At 59.3% G+C, this 19668-nt stretch overlaps 1 protein-coding gene across 1 annotated transcript in view; it reads left to right on the forward strand.

Moving 5' to 3' along the window:
• Window positions 1–19668, forward strand: part of CDH4 (cadherin 4) — a 91374-nt gene extending 71706 nt beyond the window's left edge. The window contains exons 7-14 of the mRNA XM_087819327.1: window positions 5786–5971; window positions 10645–10898; window positions 11464–11606; window positions 13873–14106; window positions 15453–15686; window positions 16101–16240; window positions 16824–16988; window positions 17580–19668. Coding sequence (XP_087675453.1) covers window positions 5786–5971; window positions 10645–10898; window positions 11464–11606; window positions 13873–14106; window positions 15453–15686; window positions 16101–16240; window positions 16824–16988; window positions 17580–17783 — 1560 coding nt within the window. The 3' untranslated portion in view covers window positions 17784–19668. The remainder of the gene's footprint in view (window positions 1–5785; window positions 5972–10644; window positions 10899–11463; window positions 11607–13872; window positions 14107–15452; window positions 15687–16100; window positions 16241–16823; window positions 16989–17579) is intronic.

The raw sequence follows: 19668 nt of genomic DNA on the forward strand, positions 1-19668 counted from the left end.
GGGCCATGTGGCAGTCTCAGGGGCCCAACCTCTGCTCTCCCTCCGCTCATGAGCCAACACACTCCCACGTGACCCTCAGGTCCTTGGCGAGCAGTGTTGTGTCCCCAAGATGTCTTTTTGGGCCCCCCAAGGGGTGTATTGACATGGTGGGGACATGCAGCCACCCCTTGGTGCCCGTCCAACAGTGCGGCAGGTTCGGGGGCTCACAGAGTGTGTGGGAGGCTGAGGCTGCCCCGAGGGTCTCAGGTCACCTTCTCGGAGCTGCCCTCTCCCTGGCCACTGGCGGGCGGAGTGTGTGAGGTGGAAGAGCAACAGAGCAGCAGTGACTACAACGCAAGCCGCACAGCTTACCAGGCACTGGCCAGGCCGCCTCTAATCCCCACCAACCCATGGGGTCAGGATCTAGTTATAGGAGGAACCTGAAGCTCAGAGAGGCTAAGTCACTTGCCCAAAGCCATACAGCCTGTAAGGGATGGGGGCAGGTGAAATGGGACCCCAGAAGCTCTGCTTTCATTAGACAGCTAAGGGAGCAGGCAGGAGGAAAGGGGGCAGAGAAGTGAGGGGGGCAGAGAGGAGACCACTTCTTCTTCCCGTGGGTCAGTTTCCATGAAGGCATCTCACAGGCCAGAGCCCCCTCAGGTGAACCGCAGCATGGCCTCCAGGCATCCGCTCATCCTGATGCCCCACGCCCCCGTGCCCCTTCGTCCCCACATCCCCCTTCTCAAATCACAGAGTCCGCAAATCCCCCATCCCTGCATCCTCCAGTCCCAGGCTCTGGGTCAGGTGGGCCAGGGCGGGCCAGGTGGCAGCGACGGCCTCAGCCTTGAGGGCACAGCGCCACCTGGTGGTCATATAGCAGATCACTGCGCAGAGGCACAGCCAGGCCTCTGCCGCCTGGTGAGGGCCTATGGCTGACAGTTTTTGTTTGCTCCCTCAGCCAGTGGGCAATGGCAGGACAGGCCCAGGGCCAGTGTCCCAGGCGCCAAGACCCCAGCACGGCCTCACCCACACCTGGCCCCCCTCCGTCCACAGGAACACACGCTGTGTTTGGGACAAGCCAGGACAGTGCTGGTGCATGACCTGGTCAGCCCACAGTGCTCAGCCCATCTGCTGAGTCAGGGGTCTCCGACCGCCCCAGGCAGGTGCCCAGGTGCGAGGACACCGTTCCCAGGGACACACTCTTGTCCTGGTGCCAGCCTGATGAAGTCCAGTTGTTGGAGTGTGACAGCTCCCTGACCACCAGGAGCCCAGGGACCCCCAGGAAACAGCCTCGGGACAGCTGTGGTCACCATGGATACTAGGGCAGAAGGCAGCCAAGCCGATTGTCCCTGATGAGAGTAAAGAATTGGCTTCCTGCATGAGGCACCATGGTGACCTGGGGGGGTTGGGGCCCTGCCCCACCCTCCCGGTCACCTCGGGTCGCCATTGGGTTTGCTGCAGGGCACCCAGGGGATACTGAAGGGGGTACCACAGGGAACTGGGGTTTGGCAGGAGCCCTCAGAGACCAGCCTCAGGTGCTCAGAGCCGCAACCTGCTCCCAATCTTGGTCCAAGCCTCAGTTTCCCCATCCACAAACAGGGTTTCTTGCCCTGAGGTGCCCTGGAGGAGGTTGCAGCCAGCCAAGGTGCAGGCAATACCACAGACGCCTGGGCTGCCAGCTGGATGGAGAGCCAGTGTGCCCCACACAGGCACACCGACACCCTCACCCACCCTCCGCCCCAAGAGTGCAGATTCAGCACAGTGGGTGGGCCGAGGGCTGGCCACACCCCCTCACTCAACTGGCTGTTTTTAAGGAGCTTAACCAGGAGCAATCAGCTGAAGGTGAGGAGACCTGGAGTGTTGCAGGATCTGACTCCTGTTAAGTGTTAAGTGAACCTTATCCTCACTTCACCTGCTCTGCAGGTACACACTGCCCACTGCCAGCCTGAGGCCTGCTGGGCAGCCACCCTGCACTCCAGTCTCTCAGGGTGAGCCCAGGTTCTATGCAGGACACAGCCTGCAGACCCTGTCCCAAGGGCCTCCTATTGGCCTCGTCCTGAAGTGCTGGAGTGAAGCCCTGGAGACCCAGCGTCTGGCCCGAGTGCGGGAACAGGCTTCTCTGGGCACTCCTGCTGCCTGGCATCACCAAGCAGGGCCCACTTCCCTTAGACATGCTGGGATGGCCGCTTCCTCGTCGGGCTCCTGGACCCCCACCCAGACTGCCGAGCTGCGTGCAGAGGTGGGGGCCAGGGCCGGGCTTTCTGTGCCTCAGCTTCTCATCTGTAAGTCAGGGGATACCAGTCCCTGCCTGGCATACAGGGGACTCGATAAATAAGAGAATAACTGGTTCTTGTTGCTGTGTCATTAATAACAATTACTATTGGCAACATGACCCTTCAGCCTCAAAGGAAAAAGCTACTTGAAAACAATGAGCCGGTCTGCGTCAAGACAAGTAAACCTGCCCACTCTGGACAGACCTGGTCAAGGACCAAAGGCCGGGGGAGGGGCTTCCAAGCCATTTTTTCAGCTAAATGGTTGGGGCCTCCCCTGCACTGATGACAAGGAGCTTTTTCCAATGTCACTCATTTACTCTCCAGCAGCCCCATGCGGTGGGTGGAGGCTCGGAGAGGGGCCCAGCCAACGCGACCACCTCACCTGGGCCTCAGTTTCCCCTAAGATAGGGAGGGAAGACGGCCTCCAGGACCCTTCTGGTAATGAACCATGGATCTCACCAATGTGATACTGATTCTGAGCTCAGAAGCCAACAGAAATTGTCATTGTTTTACTAGACGGAAAACTAAATTTCAAAAGTTAAAAACATCAAAACAGCCTGGCCGGGTGTGGCTCAGGGGTTGAGCATCGAACTAGGATCCAGGAGATCGTGGTTCGGTTCCCGGTCAGGGCACATGCCTGGGTTAAGGGCTCGATCCCCAGTCAGGGTCATGCAGGAGGCAGCCGATCAATGACTCTCATCACCCATGTTTCTATCTCTCTCCCTCTCCCTTCCTCTCTCTGAATCAACAAGGATATATTTTTAAAAAAATAAAAATAAAAACATCCAGAGGAGCACCAGACTGTTCATTCCCAAGCAGAAGCCGACACAGAGTGAAGAGACAGAGCTGGCATGTCCCCGGGCGGGGTCCATGGGGAGCCCTCCCACTCCAAGGCCCACATCCTGACAGGACAGGGGCTTCCATGGTGGCCAGTCACAGCTCTGGTCACCACAGTGCCGGACCTAAGTTCCCGGCCAGGAGAACCAGCTCGATGTCTGCGTCAACACCAGGGTCCAAGGCCTGGAGCACAGGGAGCCTCGAGGGGCAGCTGGGGAGGGTCTGTCCTCCTCGAGCCTCATTAGGACCAGGGTGGTTCCAAGTATTTGGGACAGAAACAGCACCATCCTGATATCAAGGTATCCGTGTGGTATAGAGGCGTAGGGTCTGGGGGTCTTGTGTGTGGACAGGCAGCCACTCTGGCTTCTCGCGGCCGAGGGTGTTTCCTGCGTCCTGGCTGGGCTCCCTGCCCTCACCTAAGCCCTCCCCTGTGCTCACATGGCCTTCCCCTGGGAGCCTCCGCAATCTGCAAGGAGCCGGGAAGTCTGCCCTGCCTGGGAGTGGGGGTGCATTTGAATTCTGGATCACTGTCTAGGTAAGAAAGCCCACGCCAGCACTCAGAGTTCCTCCTTCCCCAGATATCTGCTTCTGCATCCCATGGGGCAGGAGAGAGGCGTCACTGTGCCTGAGAACCTGCGAAATTAAATTGAAAACTCGTTATGGCTGGGGTCAGGCTCCCATGAAAATCCTACACCGGCTTTGTCAGCTTAGGCCTCTCTCTGTGAATCTTTATTAAACTTGCATGAATTAAAATAGACTCTGAATAAACTTCATCCCAAAGTCTGGAAGGAGTCAGACGCAGGAACATCCAGCTCTGCCCCTGCTGCGGAACCACAGGCCCGTGGCCCTCAGGGATGGAAACCCACTTCAGAGGAGGAGGCGCCCACGGGGCCTCGCCGGGCCTGAGGTCCCCTCAAAACTGGATTGAGGTGGGGAGCCCTCCGGTGACACCAGCAGAATCCACCCTGAGTTTAAGCGGAGAGGGAAGCTGCCAGAGAACACGGGCCTGGTGCGTCAGGTGTGGGGGCTCTGCCAGGGGCCACCAGGCAGTGGGGCCTTGGCTCCTGTCCCTGACGCTGGATAGGGTGTTGCCACCTGACACCTGCAGAAGCCATAAAAACGCCTGGACTGTGGGGGCAGAGCGACCGGCTGCCCAACATGCTCCACTGGGGGCCTGGGCTTTTGAAATTCTCTCAGGGATGGTGGGCACATCTGTAGCCCACAGAGGCCCAGGGCTGGAGCCTCGAAGGCACAGGGAAGCTTTCCTTTGGCGTAAAGTGTTCTGGAGTGTGAATGCTCGCGGTCATCTTGCTGCAACTGCCAGGCACTTTGCACCAGGGTGGGGCACTGGCGGCAGGGAGCCTGAGAGGCTTGGGCACCTCGCTGAAGTTAGGCAGGTCCAAAGAATCTCAGGAGGATGAGGGTGAGGGTGAGGGCTGATCCAAACGCCTCTGGGCCCCGCCTTCCCCTCCTGTGACCCCCACGGTGACTGGGCCAAGGGGTCATCCTTCTGGGAGAGGCGGCCCTGGCACCATGCCCTGCACTTGGGCCTGACACTCTGGGCCCCTCCCTTTGTGGGCACACCAGGGTCTTAACCCCTCACTGCAGTAAATGGGGGTAAGAATAAGTTGTCCTGAGGAGCCAGTGAGACCATGCATGGGCAGAGCCTGCATGGACCCCCCCAGGCCAGAGAGGGCACCTAGTGGTCATTGTCGAAGCTGCACTACTGTGAATACAACCAGAAACCCCTAGATATTTGTACCAACTTCCTCTCCGGGTTTTGTGGCTCAGGACACTCCACAGTGACAGGACTGGCCATGCAATTTGCAGGGCCTGGTGCAAAACAAGACTGCAAGCCCCTTGTCCAAAAGCCATCACGAATGCCAAGGCAGTGCTAGCTGGGCACGACACTGACCTCGGGGCCTTCTGAGCTGGGTCACGATGGCACAGGCCACACGCTCCCAAGGCCAGCCTGAGAGTGACTCACCAGGTGGGAGGTGCTCAGTCTTCTATGGCCACCCAGCACCCACACACATGCACACGTATGCACGTGTATGAGCACATGTGTGCATGCATATGCACACATGCACACACACTCACGCCTTTCCCTGCACGTAGCTACCCTACCATGGGAACTACACATTCTGATGGGAGTGGTTTGCAGCCCTCATTGTGCTGTGACAGGTCAAAAGGTTGAGTTCGGGTCTGGTCACCTGCTCATCTGCAGGGTTGACCCCGAGCCCCCAGCCTGTGTCAGGACCACCAACAGTGCAGGAACCCAGAAGGACTCCCTCAGGAGCTGCCTCTCCACTGCTGTTTCTCCCCATCCTGCGGGCACATCCCAGTGCCTCCCATGTGTCCCAGATCTTCGCTTCGGTCCTCTCTTGACATGGGAATGGCCTTGGGGGGGACTTAGGAGAGGCGTGTGGTATGCAGTATACATGTATGTGTGCATGCGTGTGTGTGTGCATGCAGGCAAGGCTTAGTTTGGACGTGATATGTGCAGACATGAGCCTTGGGACTTGCTGGGCGTCTGGAGGAACCAAAACTCTCAGGAGCTGCCACCATGCGTGTGGGAGGGGCCCAGGCGCCCACCCACAGGAATCACACTTCTGGGAGCAGCTGATACAGAACCTCTCCCGGCCTCTCCTGGCTTCGAAAGGGTTCCTGACGCTCTCTTCTCTCACACTCTGCAGTACGCAGGGGAAGTTCCCGAAAACCGGGTGGAGACGGTAGTCGCAAACCTCACCGTGACGGACCGAGACCAGCCCCACTCACCCAACTGGAACGCCATCTACCGCATCATCAGCGGAGATCCCTCGGGGCACTTCACCATCCGCACGAACCCCGTCACCAATGAGGGCATGGTCACCGTGGTGAAGGTGGGTGCTTGCCCTGCTTCCTGCCTGGCCCCCTGGCACATACCCCTGCCACATACCCCAGGAAAAATTCAACAGGAATGACACTTGGGTGAAGTGCATGCCACCCTTAACATCCAAGGACAAAGGACTGTGCCCAACCACTGGTGGCAGAGGAAGCCTGCGCGAGGCTGGTCCTATGACCTCCCGGGCCTCTGCAGCCTGGCCCACCACACCCCCAGGTTACTCTCCCACCCCTCCCTGAAGGCCACAGTGCTTTAATCTGTTAGTGGGTGGATTCCATTCAGACCCTGTCTGCTGTTACCCGCCTCGCGTTCCTGGGACAGCCAGCGCGGTCCTGGAGGCCTTCCGTAATCCATGGCTGACACCTGAAGATTTTTCCTCTATTTTTCTGAGCACTTTAGGCCTATAGTTTTCTTTTCCTAGTACTATCTGTATCTAGGTTTCGGTACCAAAATTATAGACTAGTCTCCAGAAGTGTGTTGGGGGTGGGGAGGGTTTGGTTACCCAGGACAGCAGGAGGGCGCCTGGGGGTGGACGCCTGTGTCTTGATCATGGTGGTGGGGATATGACTCTACTGGTCAAAATTCACAAGTGAATCTTAGCGTATGCAAATTTTTAAATATGTTTTATTGATTTTAGAGAGAGAGGGAGGGAGAGTGAGAGAGACAGAAACATCAATATGAGAGCAAAACATCGATTGGCTACCTCCTGCCGGGAGGATTGGATCCCCCTACCAGGGATCGAGCCAGCAACCGGGGCATGTGCCCTGACTGGGAATCAAACTGGTGACCTTTTGGTGCAAGGCCAATGCTCAACCCACTGAGCCACACTGCCTAGAGCTGTGTGTGCGCATTTTAAAATAAGTTTTAGAACACTTTGAACTGAAAGCACATGCAGTTCCACTCTCCCCACAGTGTCCCAGGTCAGTGTCCCAGGCAGAGTTCAGCAATGGGCACCATGCTTTGCCTGTCTTTCTTTCATTTTTGTTTTAATTCTTTACAGGGCTTTTCTCTGAAATTTCCATGTCAAGTCTGTGTAAGGCGAGATGTTTCCAGTCGGTTTTGTTCTTTGGCAGGGACACCATCCTTTCAGACACTCTCTCCAGGGGTGGCCAGGAGGGAGCTGGCGTGAGGCAGGGCAGGGAAGGTGGAGGGCAGTTCGGAGACCCGGCCCACAGGAGAAGTGGGTCCCTCAGGACATGTGTTCTTGGATCCCATGCTGGCGCTTCATGCTCTGACCCCTGCCATGGGCCAGCTGCCCTCTCTGTGCCTCAGTTTCCTCATGCATAAGATAAGAATAAGAGGGAGCTACGCCCAGCTTTATCGCTCATATTAAAAGAGATTCCGGATATAAAAAATTTGGCCCAGGGCCTGGCACGCAGTAAGAGTTCAGTCATAAGTCAGAATTGGCTGCTGTCACTGTCATTATGGCCTGGTTGTTCTCCAGGCTCATCCCTAGCCACAGGGTTCCCAAGTCCCTTAGGAGCACTAGGCGCCGTTTCATGTACGCACACTCCAGCCCGACCCCGCCACCCCCTGGCTGTGCAGAGGTTTGTACCCACAGAGGGACGTGGGGCAGGGGTGTCCAAGTGTCCTCATGGCGGGTGCGCCCTGGAGACCACAGCCCAGCCATGCGTGCAGAGCGCCCCTCCTTGTCGGGAGCAGCCAGCTTCTAGTCCTGGCCCCCCGTGTCCCTGGGTTGGGCGCTCTGCCCTCTGAGAGTTGTGTCTCTTTGGGGCTGATGCAGCGTGTGCACGGGACGAGGGGGCTCCTGGGCACAGGTGTCTGTGGCCACCCAGCCCCCAGCCATCCATCACAGGTCCTGACTTCATCTTCCCTCCTCAGTCTTGAGGTCCAGCTCACTCGCTGTCAAAGGAAGTCCACGGACCAGCTTGTGTGGCTCAGTTGGGTGACATCCTGCGCACCAAGAAGTGGTGGTTCGATTGCTGGTCCGGGCACATGCCCAGGCTGTGAGATTGATCTCCAGGAGGGGCGTGCAGGAGGCTGCCAATCGATGTTGATGTTTCTCTCTCATGGACGTTTCTCTCTCTCTCTCTCTCCTTCTCCCTTCCTCTCTCTCTAAAATCATTAAAAACATTTTTTAAAAAAGAAATCCACAGTCATCTCAGGTGGGTCTTCTGGTCCCTGCCTTGCCCCACCTGCCCCCCCAACTCTGCCCTTCAGCCAAACTGGGCCTGGGGACTTCGTGAGCCCCCCCACCTCTCAGGCTCTGCCCCACCTAAGGCGGACAGCTCATCAGCTCTCAGACCTCCCCCAATGGGGCATCTGTCACTGTCCCCAACCTCTCAGGAGCCCCTGTCTCCTCTGCCCTCCCTCCTCCCTGGCCACAATTTCCCTCCTCCAACCACGAAGTCACAACCTCCTCCGAGGAGAAAATCCAGCTCAGACTGATCACTGGGTCTTTCCATCCTGACACCTGGGCCTCAAGGTTGAAACTCAAAGCCAGAATCAGCCTCTCTGCTTACCCTGGCGACACACTCGCCCAAGACAGTGAGGGGCTGTGGCCCAGGTGCCAGAGGAAGGTCAGAGAGGGGCCCCTCTGCACCCCACCCCCAGCCCCAGCATTCTTCGAGTCCTGGCTCCCAGAGCAGACGTGCTCTGGCCGCCTGTGTGCCCCGCATGCCCCTGCTCCAACCCCTGCCCTGCCCTCACCCCGCAGCCTCACCTTTGAGCAAGGGGCCACTGCCAGGTCCGGCGGGCAGCCCAGCCGAGCCCCGAGAGCAGGCCCTGCCACTCTAATTGAAACTGTTGGAGCAAATTACCTATTGATTCCTCCATTACAGAAATGTTTTATTTCAGCCCCCACATACTTTTATTGGCCATAATAGCCTTTCTAGAAGGTGTCCTCACTCAGTCTGTGGACACAATATTTAATGTGTGACATGCAGCATTTTCCCACGTCCTCAGGGACACAGAAGCCGTAGACGCCAGAGAGAGATACTCCGTTAATGGCGTGTTCATGGACAGAGACACCATGACTTTATGTGGCAGTAAATTTAAGCAGTAGCTCCATCTTCAGCTGACCCTCAAAGGCACCTGGTGGAGAGAGAGGGATGACCTGTCCCCAGCATGGGTGCAGGTGGGTGCCGTGTGCTCGGAGGCGTCTGGAGTCCAGGGATAGAGGGTTCTCACCTGGGGGCGGGGTTCGTGCTCTCTGCACAAAAGTCCCTGACAGGATCTTGCAGGTGAGGGGGTGACAAGAGATTGATTCTGCCTTGGGCGCCTCAACAGGCAGGCAGCCAGCTTGGGCCACTGAGCGTCCTGCCAGGTGACACCTGTGGGTGCAAAGCCCCTCCCATAATCACAGCCCTGAGCAACACCCGTGATGCTGGGCACTGGGCAAGAGTGATGGGCAAGGAACATTTCGGACCATCCCCTGCACCCCTGGGCACCTGTGGGGTACGGCTGACCCAAACGGCACCATGCTGAGCACCACGAGGAGGGGAGGCGTCAGCTGTGAGCACCGTGCACCGCGGGGGGATGTAGCAGGGAGCACCCCTTCCTTCAGGGAGCAGGGAGACCCTGGAGAGGATGCGGGCTCCTCAAGGTCGCCCAGGGCAGTGGGGGCTGCGGGGGCACCAGAGCCCCGACCCCAGTGCCGCCTGCAGCTCGTCCCGAGCGACAGCGTGGGCTTCCACGGCCCGCGTCTCGGTTCCTTTCAGGCCTGCCCGCACTCTCACATACTTAGGTTTTAAGTTCCTTCTCTTTGTACTTAATTCCTTAGTAGACTGTACACCCAATCTAGTACTTATCAGTTGGGGTCCTGACACCCCCAAAAGGGGGTAACTGGAAATAACCACACATAGGTGCTTAAAACAACAGAAATGGATCCTCACGGTTCTGGGGCCAAAAGCCCGAAATCCGGGTGTCTCGGGGCAGCTCCCTCTGGAGGCTCCGGGGAGGCTCCTTCCTGCCTCTTCCAGCTTCTGGTGGCTGTCGGCAATCCTTGGTGTCCCTGAGCTCAGAGCTGTGTCACTCCAGTCCCCACCTGTCCTCACTTGGCCTCTCCCTGTCTGTCTGTGTGCCTCAGTCTCCCTGCCCTTCCTCTCATGAGGGCACCGTCCTTGGATTGGGACCCACCCTCAAATCCAGGATGACTTTATCTCAAGATCTATAACTTAATCACATCTGCAGAGACCCTATTTCCAAATAAGTTTACAGTCACAGGTTCCAGAGGGGCAGATCTTGGTGGGGGAGGAGTGACCGTTCCACCCGACACCTAGTGGGGCACCCCTGGGCAAACAGCAGGGGCTGATGGCACTCGGCTGGGGAGCAGGGCAGGCATGGCATCCCCGAGCCTGATGACAGTCAAGCCATGGAGAGGCCGCCTGGCGGGTGCTGTAGCCCCTGAGGAGCCCAGCTACAGCCCACCATGAGGCAGACAGGAGGGTGGGGTATGGGGGCCTTTCACCCCAAAATCTCTCCTCCCATTGGCCAAACCCAGCAGGAAGCCAGAGACAAGGCAGCCTGGGGGACGGCATCCCTTGGGACCAGCCTCCTGGGCACAAAGCAGGGTGGGAAATGTAGCAACAGGCAGGGGCAGGGTGCTGACCATGCAGCCCCACATCCCACCCCTCCCTCGGCCCGGGGACACCCCTCCGCCCATCCCCGCGGGCGCCTCTGCAGCTTGCCCACTGGCTTCTCTCGTTCCAGGCCGTGGACTACGAGCTGAACAGAGCGTTCATGCTGACCGTGATGGTGGCCAACCAGGCGCCCTTGGCCAGCGGGATCCAGATGTCCTTCCAGTCCACGGCGGGGGTCACCATCTCGGTTACAGACGTCAACGAGGCCCCCTACTTCCCCTCCAATCACAAGCTCATCCGCCTGGAAGAGGGTGTGCCCCCCGGCACTGTGCTCACCATGTTCTCAGCAGTGGACCCCGACCGCTTCATGCAGCAGGCTGTGCGGTGGGTCCGTGCACACGCACCTCCGCTGCCCCCGACCCTTGGGCCCCTCACTTTCCAGGGAGCGGAGCCTGACCACCCCATGAACCTGCAACCACGAGGTCCCCACTGGGGCTCAGGGCGGCCCCAACCTGCTATGTCTTTCCAGGCAAGAGCCACAGCCCAGTCCAGACAGGCAGCCACGCAGGGCAATGCCACAGCCACGGGCGTACTGACCGCACACGAGGCTGGAGTCAGGCTGAGTCCTGCTCCTGGCCTCCAGCCACTGGCTGTACTTCAGGTCGCTCACCTCTCTGTTCCTCAGTTTCCCCACCTATGAATGGGAACAATGAGAGCGTCTGCCCCTGGGGTCCTTGCGAGGACACACAGCCCGTCCACCTTGGTGACCACAAGTCACTTGTCACCATGCCACCACAGGAGGGCCCTGCACAGGGCTGGGGGGAAAGCCTCCCGGTGTCCCAAAGAGCCAGCTGGCAGCCTGGAGAGGCTGCAGCTCCAGGGCAGACCTGTGCTCTCCTGCCCCTCCCCTCCCCTCCCCTCCCCTCACCTCCCGCCTCTCCCTCCGCAGATACTCAAAGCTGTCAGACCCTGCGAGCTGGCTGCACATGAACGCCACCAACGGGCAGGTCACCACAGCGGCTGTCCTGGACCGCGAGTCCCTCTACACCAAAAATAACGTCTACGAGGCCACCTTCCTGGCAGCTGACAACGGTGCGCCCCACTCCGGTGACTTGTGGGTGCTCTGGCAGGGAGACCGAGTGAGGCCTGCCGGCACCCAGAGGGGAGGCTGAGGGGGCACCATGCCAGGTGCCCTGTGCAGAGCCTGGGCCAAGGCCTTGTCGTCCTTCCTGGCGCCAGGCAGTCACCCTCTCCATGCTCTTGTCCTCAGTTCAGAGCATTGTCATTCTGCCAGACCGTCCCCTCATTCCCACAGTCGCTCATTCATGGACACCAAGGTTTTTCCCAGCCCTATCGTGGCTCAACTGCTTCTCAGCATCTCCACCTATAAACTGAGGCAGCTGAACCACGTGCACATTTTAGCAGAGCAGCGTTTGCCAAGGACCTTGGAAACTGGGCCTGGCTCCAGCTGGCACTGGCACTGCTGCTGTCACTAGTCCCTGACTCCTGCCTGTGCCCCGCACTACTCCTCAGTGGACAGGCCAGACAGAGGCCCCTCTCTTGTCCTGCTGACAGCCCAGAGGCCAGTGTATCTGCTAGAACCAGAGTCACCTGCATAGCAATGACAGTAATTTCAACTCGATTAGGTTTATTTTCTTCCACATAAAAGGCTGGAGGCAGTCAGCCCATAGTGAGGCTTGAGAAGCCAGGCTCACTCTGGCCACTCAACATGGTCCACAGAATGGCTGCTGGCGCTCCAGCCATCACGACCACATTTTGGTAAACAGGAGGAGCTGGGAGGGCAAGGGCACACCCCTGCCCTTCTAAGGGCTTCCACTCACAGCTCATAAAGGCCAGAACTGAATCATGAAGCCATGTCTCCCCACAAGGGATGCTGAGAAAAGTAGTCTTCTAGTCCAGCAGGGGTGACCCCAGATAAAATTGGGGACCTCAGTTCTTTTTATTAAGGAAGAGAGGGGAGGTGGATATTGAAGGACAAGTCAACAGTCTTCCCAGGGAGACAGGAAACAAGTCCACCAGATCATTTCAGGAGCAAGCAGTGCTGGGAGAAAACAGAACAGGGGATGGGAGAGAGTGACCAGGGCCTCCAGCTGTGCTCTTGGCTCTGAGGAGCTGACTGTGGGGCCAAGACCTGCAGCACCAGAAGGGACAAGCCAGGGGAAGATGGGGTGGGATGGGGAGGAACAGAGTTAAGAAACAGCATGAGCAAAGGCCCCGAGGCAGGACATGCCTCCTGGGCTCTAGGCACAGCTATGCAGCTGAAGCTCATGAGGCTTGTTCCACAGCAAGCAAGAGCCAGGTTTTGGCAACCACCCACCACCTCTTTCCCGCCTCCCTGGCCTGTGGGGCCCGCAAACGCCCCTGCAGCCAGCCCGTGATGCGGCCCTCCTCCACATCACCTTTCCAGCAGCTCAGGCACCGAGACCAGATTAGACAGTGACTTTAAATGAGCCCTTGGCCAGAGCGCAGGACACATGGAAGACCCCCAAACGGAGTGCCAGTCCCACGGATGAATAGAATCCGCCTGCGCTGTCCCTGGTGGCACACAGCCTCGCCCTTCACTGAGCACAGCAGTTTCCTGCAGCGGGCACTGAGCTGTGTTGCCAGAAATGCATCTTGATGTTTCTGGGAGATTAAAGAAACATGCTCTAGGACGTATTTTTTACACGCTCCATCTGTCTCAGCCAAAAAACACGGTTGTTGGTGTCGGGGTCAGGAGCCACCCTCACAAGGCATAGCTACTCTCAGAATATGGTTGCCACAGCCCCCCAGGCCAGGAGGGCAGACAGTAACATTTCTCTGGCCACCCAGCAGGCACCCACTGCACCGTTGGCCTGGGTGGAGGCCCGGACAGCCCCCGAGGAGCTCTGGGGCTCAGCAGAGCACCTGTCTGCACACCGAGGCCGGCAAAAGCGGCAGCCCGTGGTGGAGAGCGCCTGCTGGGGCCGGAGTCCCCCGGGCCCAAACTTGGCTTGACAGCCTGCCCTTCAGACAGTCCCCAAGGTTCTCCGGTTTGCTCATGAGTCTGAGTGCAAGGCATCTGGCCACGGGGAGCCCTGCTGGGGTGTCCAGAGTGTGGCTGTGAGCTTCTTCAGCTGTGCTGAGCGTGCAGCTATGTGCGCGTATGTGTGCATGTGTGCACACGTGTGCTCCCGTGGCTGTGGTTGTGTGCTCTGGTGCTGTCTGTTCATATGCCGTGTGCAGTTGAGTGGGCGTTGGCGCAGGTTTGGTGCTCTGGTCGAGGCCATGGGGCCATCCTGGGTGGGGCTGTGGTCTGTCCTGTGGTCATGAAGTACCAGGAGTGACCCCACATGGTCACCCCGTGTCTGTCCCGCAGGGATTCCCCCAGCCAGTGGCACTGGGACTCTCCAGGTCTATCTCATCGACATCAATGACAATGCCCCCGAGCTGCTCCCCAAGGAGGCACAGATCTGCGAGAAGCCCAACCTGAACGCCATCAACATCACTGCGGCCGACGCTGACATCGACCCCAACATCGGCCCCTATGTCTTCGAGCTGCCCTTTGTCCCGGCTGCCGCGCGGAAGAACTGGACCATCACCCGCTTAAACGGTGAGCCCGACCCAGGTGCCCGAAGAACGGGGCAACCTTGAAGAGTGGGCGGGGGGATGGAGCCAGTCTCGCAAGAGGGCTGCATAACCCTCCTCTGTGGGAGCCCCCACAAGGCTGGGGACCCCGCCACGCTCCAGTGCTCGGCCGCGCCAGCCGCAGTCTCTTGCTGTCTCACCAAGCCCAGCGTGAACACCCTTGCAGCTGACGCCCGGATGATATATTTCCCGGGGGCACTTTCTTACATGTGGGCACCCAAGTTCTGAATTCTGCTGGCGTTGTGACAGTGTGTGTGGAAAGGTCACACCCGTTTCCAGTTTCGCAGGACATTCAGGACTGGGCCTGTTCCCCACTCCAACGCTGAACCTTATGTCTGAAAAAGCATTTCTCCATTTCTTAGCCCAAACCGTTGTTTCCATTTGTATCTCTTAACTGCTGGTGGACGTTCTTTCATATATTTATTGGCCATTTTTTGTTTCTTCTGTGAATTGTCTGTTCAATGCCCCTGACTGTTTTTCTTTGAGGTTTTTTGTTTTATAATTGATTTGGTAAAACTCTTCATATAGTAAGGAGATAAGTTCATCCTACATGTTCCATGTCTTTTCTTGACTCGCCCATGTCTCTTATCTTCAGAGTAAGATGTAGTGTGTGTGTGCATGAGCGCGTGTGCATGTGTGTTTGTGCATGAATGTGCCTGTGTGTGTTTGTATGTGCGTCCACCTGTGTATGCACTTGGTGCGTGCATGTGTGTCAGCCACACAGACCCTGAGGGCTTTGTGCTGTCAGACTGGGTCTGGCCTCCTGCAGACTGGGTCTGCCCTTCTGCAGACTGGGCCTGGCCTCCTGCAGACTGGGCCTGCCCTCCTGCAGACTGGGCCTGCCCTCCTGCAGACTGGGCCTGCCCTCCTGCAGACTGGGCCTGGCCTCCTGCAGACTGGGCCTGGCCTCCTGCAGACTGGGCCAGGCCTCCTGCAGACTGGGCCTGGCCTCCTGCAGACTGGGCCTGCCCTCCTGCAGACTGGGCCTGGCCTCCTGCAGACTGGGCCAGGCCTCCTGCAGACTGGGCCTGGCCTCCTGCAGACTGGGCCTGCCCTCCTGCAGACTGGGCCTGGCCTCCTGCAGACTGGGCCAGGCCTACTGCAGACTGGGCCAGGCCTCCTGCAGACTGGGCCTGGCCTCCTGCAGACTGGGTCTGCCCTCCTGCAGACTGGGCCTGGCCTCCTGCAGACATGGCCTGGCCTCCTGCAGACTGGGCCTGGCCTCCTGCAGACTGGGCCTGCCCTCCTGCAGCCATGCTCAGAGCAGGGGCCGGCCGCCCACCGACAAGCCCTGCCGCTGCTCTGTGCCAGGTGACTATGCGCAGCTCAGCCTCCGCAGCCTGTACTTGGAGGCCGGGGTGTACGACGTGCCCGTCATCGTCACAGACTCCGGGAACCCGCCGCTGTCCAACACGTCCATCATCAAAGTCAAGGTGTGCCCGTGTGATGAGAATGGCGACTGCACCTCAATGGGCGCGGTGGCCGCGGCCGGCCTGGGCACCGGGGCCATCGTGGCCATCCTCATCTGCGTCGCCATGCTGCTGAGTGAGTAGGGCTGACCCCGCAGGCAGCACAGCGCACGCCCCACCCGGCCGCAGGCAGAGCCCAGGGCGCCCTGCGGCCCCAGCCCCAGCCCCAGCCTCACCCAGCCTCCAGGGGCCTTTCAGAAACCCAGCTGCGCCAGAAACCCTGTGTGCACATTCACATTCACATGGGCTGTCCGTACACACAAATGTGTGCGCACCTGCACACGCATGCGCACGTGCATATGCCCACACGGGTGTGCACAGGCGTGTGCGTGCACACTCGTGCGTATGCACGCTCTCACAGGCGCACATACCCCCAGTCATCCCGGTGCACACACGTGTGTGACATGCTCACGCAGGCGCGCACGCCACTCGGGTGCATGTGGGCACATGCGCGCACGCCTGCTCACGGCACCCCCCCCCCCCCCCGCAGCCATGGTCCTGCTCTTCGCCGTGTGGGTGAAGCGGCGGGAGAGGGAGCGCCATACGAAGCAGCTGCTCATCGACCCCGAGGACGACGTGCGGGACAACATCCTCAAGTACGACGAGGAAGGCGGCGGGGAGGAGGACCAGGTGGGCTCGGCAAGCAGCCAGCGCCCTGTGCCACACCCAGGGAGGGCAGCAGGGCCGGGCAGGCCCCTCCCAGCCCGGTCCCCTGCTGCGTTTCCCTGCACTGTTCCTTGCCCGGGGGGACCCCGCCTCAGCTCCGGCTCCCCTCACCCTGCGCCCTGCACCTCAGGGGCCAGAAAGGACAAACCCACATACCAGGGCTGTCAGGGGACCGGGAGGCAGTGTGCCTGGAAGGGGGGACTCCTGGAGCTGCCTAGTTGGACTGAGGGTTCCCCGTGGCTATTGTGTGGGTCAGGGCAAGTCCATACCCCCCTAAAGCTTACTGCCCCCCCAGAACTAGGGTGACAGCAGCCCTAGCTCCAGGTTGTCCCAAGGAACGAATGAGGAATGTGGGCAGGCACCCCTGGGCCCCCATTGAAGGCAGCCTGGGGGCACATCCTTCAGGACAGGCGGGATCCGGACAGGAGGAGGTGGGCATTGCGGGGAGGCAGGCGGGGGACAGAATGGGACAGTGGCTTTTCCTGGCGCCCTGACCGTTGCCCCCACCGGTGCCTCCTCCTCGCCTGGCTCCTCTGGGCCCTCCCAGGACTACGACCTCAGCCAGCTGCAGCAGCCAGAGGCCGTGGAGCACGTGCTGAGCAAGGCAGCTGGGGTGCGGCGGGTGGACGAGCGGCCCGTGGGCGCCGAGCCCCAGTATCCAGTCCGGCCTGCGGTGCCCCACCCGGGGGACATCGGAGACTTCATCAATGAGGTGGGTGCCCAGGCAGTGGGGCGGCCCAAGCAGAGCCTCTCCTGAAAGTAAAACCTTGTTAACACACACAGCCGACAGCAGTGCCCTCTGCCCCGGGCCTGGACCAAGCCCCTCCCTCAGCATCCTGCCCTGTGAGGAGACCTGCTCCCCCTGCCCCCTACTTCCTACCGCGCTTTGCCCTGGGGATAGTTAACATCATTTCAGAACTCTGACTTCTGGCCACCTCAGGTTCACACTCCATGTGACAATGATCATGGAGTTAATACCCACCAGCCCCCCAGGAGGGGCTGAACTCCAGCCACAGCCACCCTCCACCACCCCAGCTCAGCACAGGCCCTGCCCAGCCACAGCCCCCACCCAGCCCTCTTGCCTCTTGCTGGCATTTGTTTTTTACCTCCAACAGCTTCTGCAAACATCCTTCCCTCCTCTGTTCTCTAAGATGCCCTTTGGTTAATCGCATGGAGCACTTATTGAGCACCTATGGTATGCAGAGCCCTATAGCTCCGCCTCCCCGGTCTCCTCCTTCCTGTCCCTCAGACCCCAGGCTAAGGCCCTTCACCCTCCACCCTAACCGAGTCTCATGACCCCCAGGGACTTCGAGCAGCCGACAATGACCCCACAGCGCCCCCCTACGACTCCCTGCTGGTCTTTGACTATGAAGGCAGTGGCTCCACCGCGGGCTCCGTCAGCTCCCTGAACTCATCCAGCTCCGGGGACCAAGACTACGATTACCTGAACGACTGGGGGCCCCGGTTCAAGAAGCTGGCAGACATGTACGGAGGCGGTGAGGACTGACCACCCTCTGCCGGGACCAAAGTGGGACCAGTGCTCGGACGGACAGACAGATGCCGGAGGAGCAGGACTGGGGAAGGCCGCTGGTCCTCCCGACTCCCTGCAGACACGTCATTTAGTGGTGTTCTGGGGGCCCCCCCGCCCCAGCCCCCCCAACATTGAACTGTCTGGCATGAACACTTCTCGCCCCGCCGCCCGTCATGGTAGCCGACTTGTCACTAAGGGACAGCGAGAGGCACTGTCTTAACTTGAATTTCTTAGAACAGAAGCACTGTTTTAAAAAAATGAAAGTGCCTTTTGGTACATGTATCAGTTTCCCTCAAACTCAGGAGTGACTAACGCAGACAGACCAAGTCCCCCAATCCTGTCCCCAGCGCCCCACCCCAGCTCGTCCTAGCTCCAAAGGCACCAATTTAGGAATCGGGGAGAATGTGTGTCTTTTTTTATTTTATTTTTTGGCCTTTTATTAAGAAAAATAGTGGGTGACTCGCTTGAGAAAATTTACCAAAAAAAATAGTTTGGGGTCCTAATCCCAACAGCCCTTCTGGGTCCTCACGATTTGCCGCCCACAGTGGGGGTCTCCTGGGCCCTCTGGGGTTCCCCGAGGCTGGCAGGAAGTGGGAGGCCCAGCCTCTCTGTTTCCCTGGCCAGCCAAGCCTGTGAACAAAACTGCCTTGTGGGTCTGGCTTTCACTGAGTTTGTGGCTGCCCCCCACAGATGCTCAAATAGCTGGGGTGGGTGGGGTTCCCAGGAGCCATCTCTGTCCTTGGATGTCCCCTGGGTTCTCCTACTCAACAATTAGGCTCCCCCAGGGCCACTGTCACCCCAAACACCAACCATGTCCCCGCTGCCTTTGGTCCAGATGAGTATGGTGTCCCAAGAAGCCACAGCCCAAACCAGTCAGTGTCCCACCAAATCCTGGCCTGAGCCCTAATCCCCTCCAGACCGGACCTTGTCACAGGCCCAGTGAGCCTGCGTCAGCACAGCCCTGCTCCCAATGCAGCCAGCTGCCCGGGGCTGTGCAGACGCCAAGGCCGACTCAGCCTCTGTCCCTGCCCCATGCTGCTGACCAGAGCTCTCCGGTGCTGTGACCTGATGCGGACAGCAACGATCTGCTCAGAGTGTCCTGAGAGCCTGGTCCTTGCTGTCCGCCCGCCCACAGGTGTGTCTGGGTGACGTGTGCTGGAGACAGCAGCCCACTCCTTCCTCTGGAGCAGCCCACAGAGCAGCTGCTGGAGGGTTAGTGGCTCAGATGCCCAGAGCTGGAACTGCCCTGTGGATGCCAGTCTGACTCAATCCAGAGGTCGGGGGTCGGTTCTGCAGGACAGACAGCAACAGGGGCTGTGTCCCAAGGATCCCCTAGGGAAACCCCTGCTGTGATCGTGTCCTGGGGGGTAAGAAACAGCACCTGGGGCAATCCTGGGTGTGAAGGTGCCTCCGGCCTACTGGAGCCAGGCACACTCAAGGGGGAATCTCGGGCTCCCTGAGGAAGGGTGAAGGGTGCCACTGGCCAGGGCAGAACTTGGCATCAGAGCCCCCTGGGGAGTCCCAGCTGACCAAGGACAAGAAAGCTGGTCTGCTCCTGGGGACAGGAAGGGGTCTGGGGAGGTTGGGAGGCAGCAAGGCAGGTGCTCCCCTTTCTCCATCGGGGGTCCTTGAGCTGCTCCTCCTTTGGCCTGTCCCCGTTCATGGTCACCCTCTTTTCTAAACAGCTTTGGCCTTGAAGGTGAACTTGAGTGCTCATGGGTGTGCAATGCCCATGGGCATGTCCCCATTGGACATCAGGGTTCTTCCCCAACCGAAACTCATCACCAGCCCCATCCATTCTCCCAGAGCTGAGCCGGGCCACAGCTGCGGCATGTCCTGCGGTGGGCTCTGCCTACCCTGA

The sequence above is a fragment of the Miniopterus natalensis genome, chromosome 7, assembly GCF_054644295.1.
Source record: "Miniopterus natalensis isolate mMinNat1 chromosome 7, mMinNat1.hap1, whole genome shotgun sequence".
Taxonomy (NCBI): Eukaryota; Metazoa; Chordata; class Mammalia; order Chiroptera; family Miniopteridae; genus Miniopterus; species Miniopterus natalensis.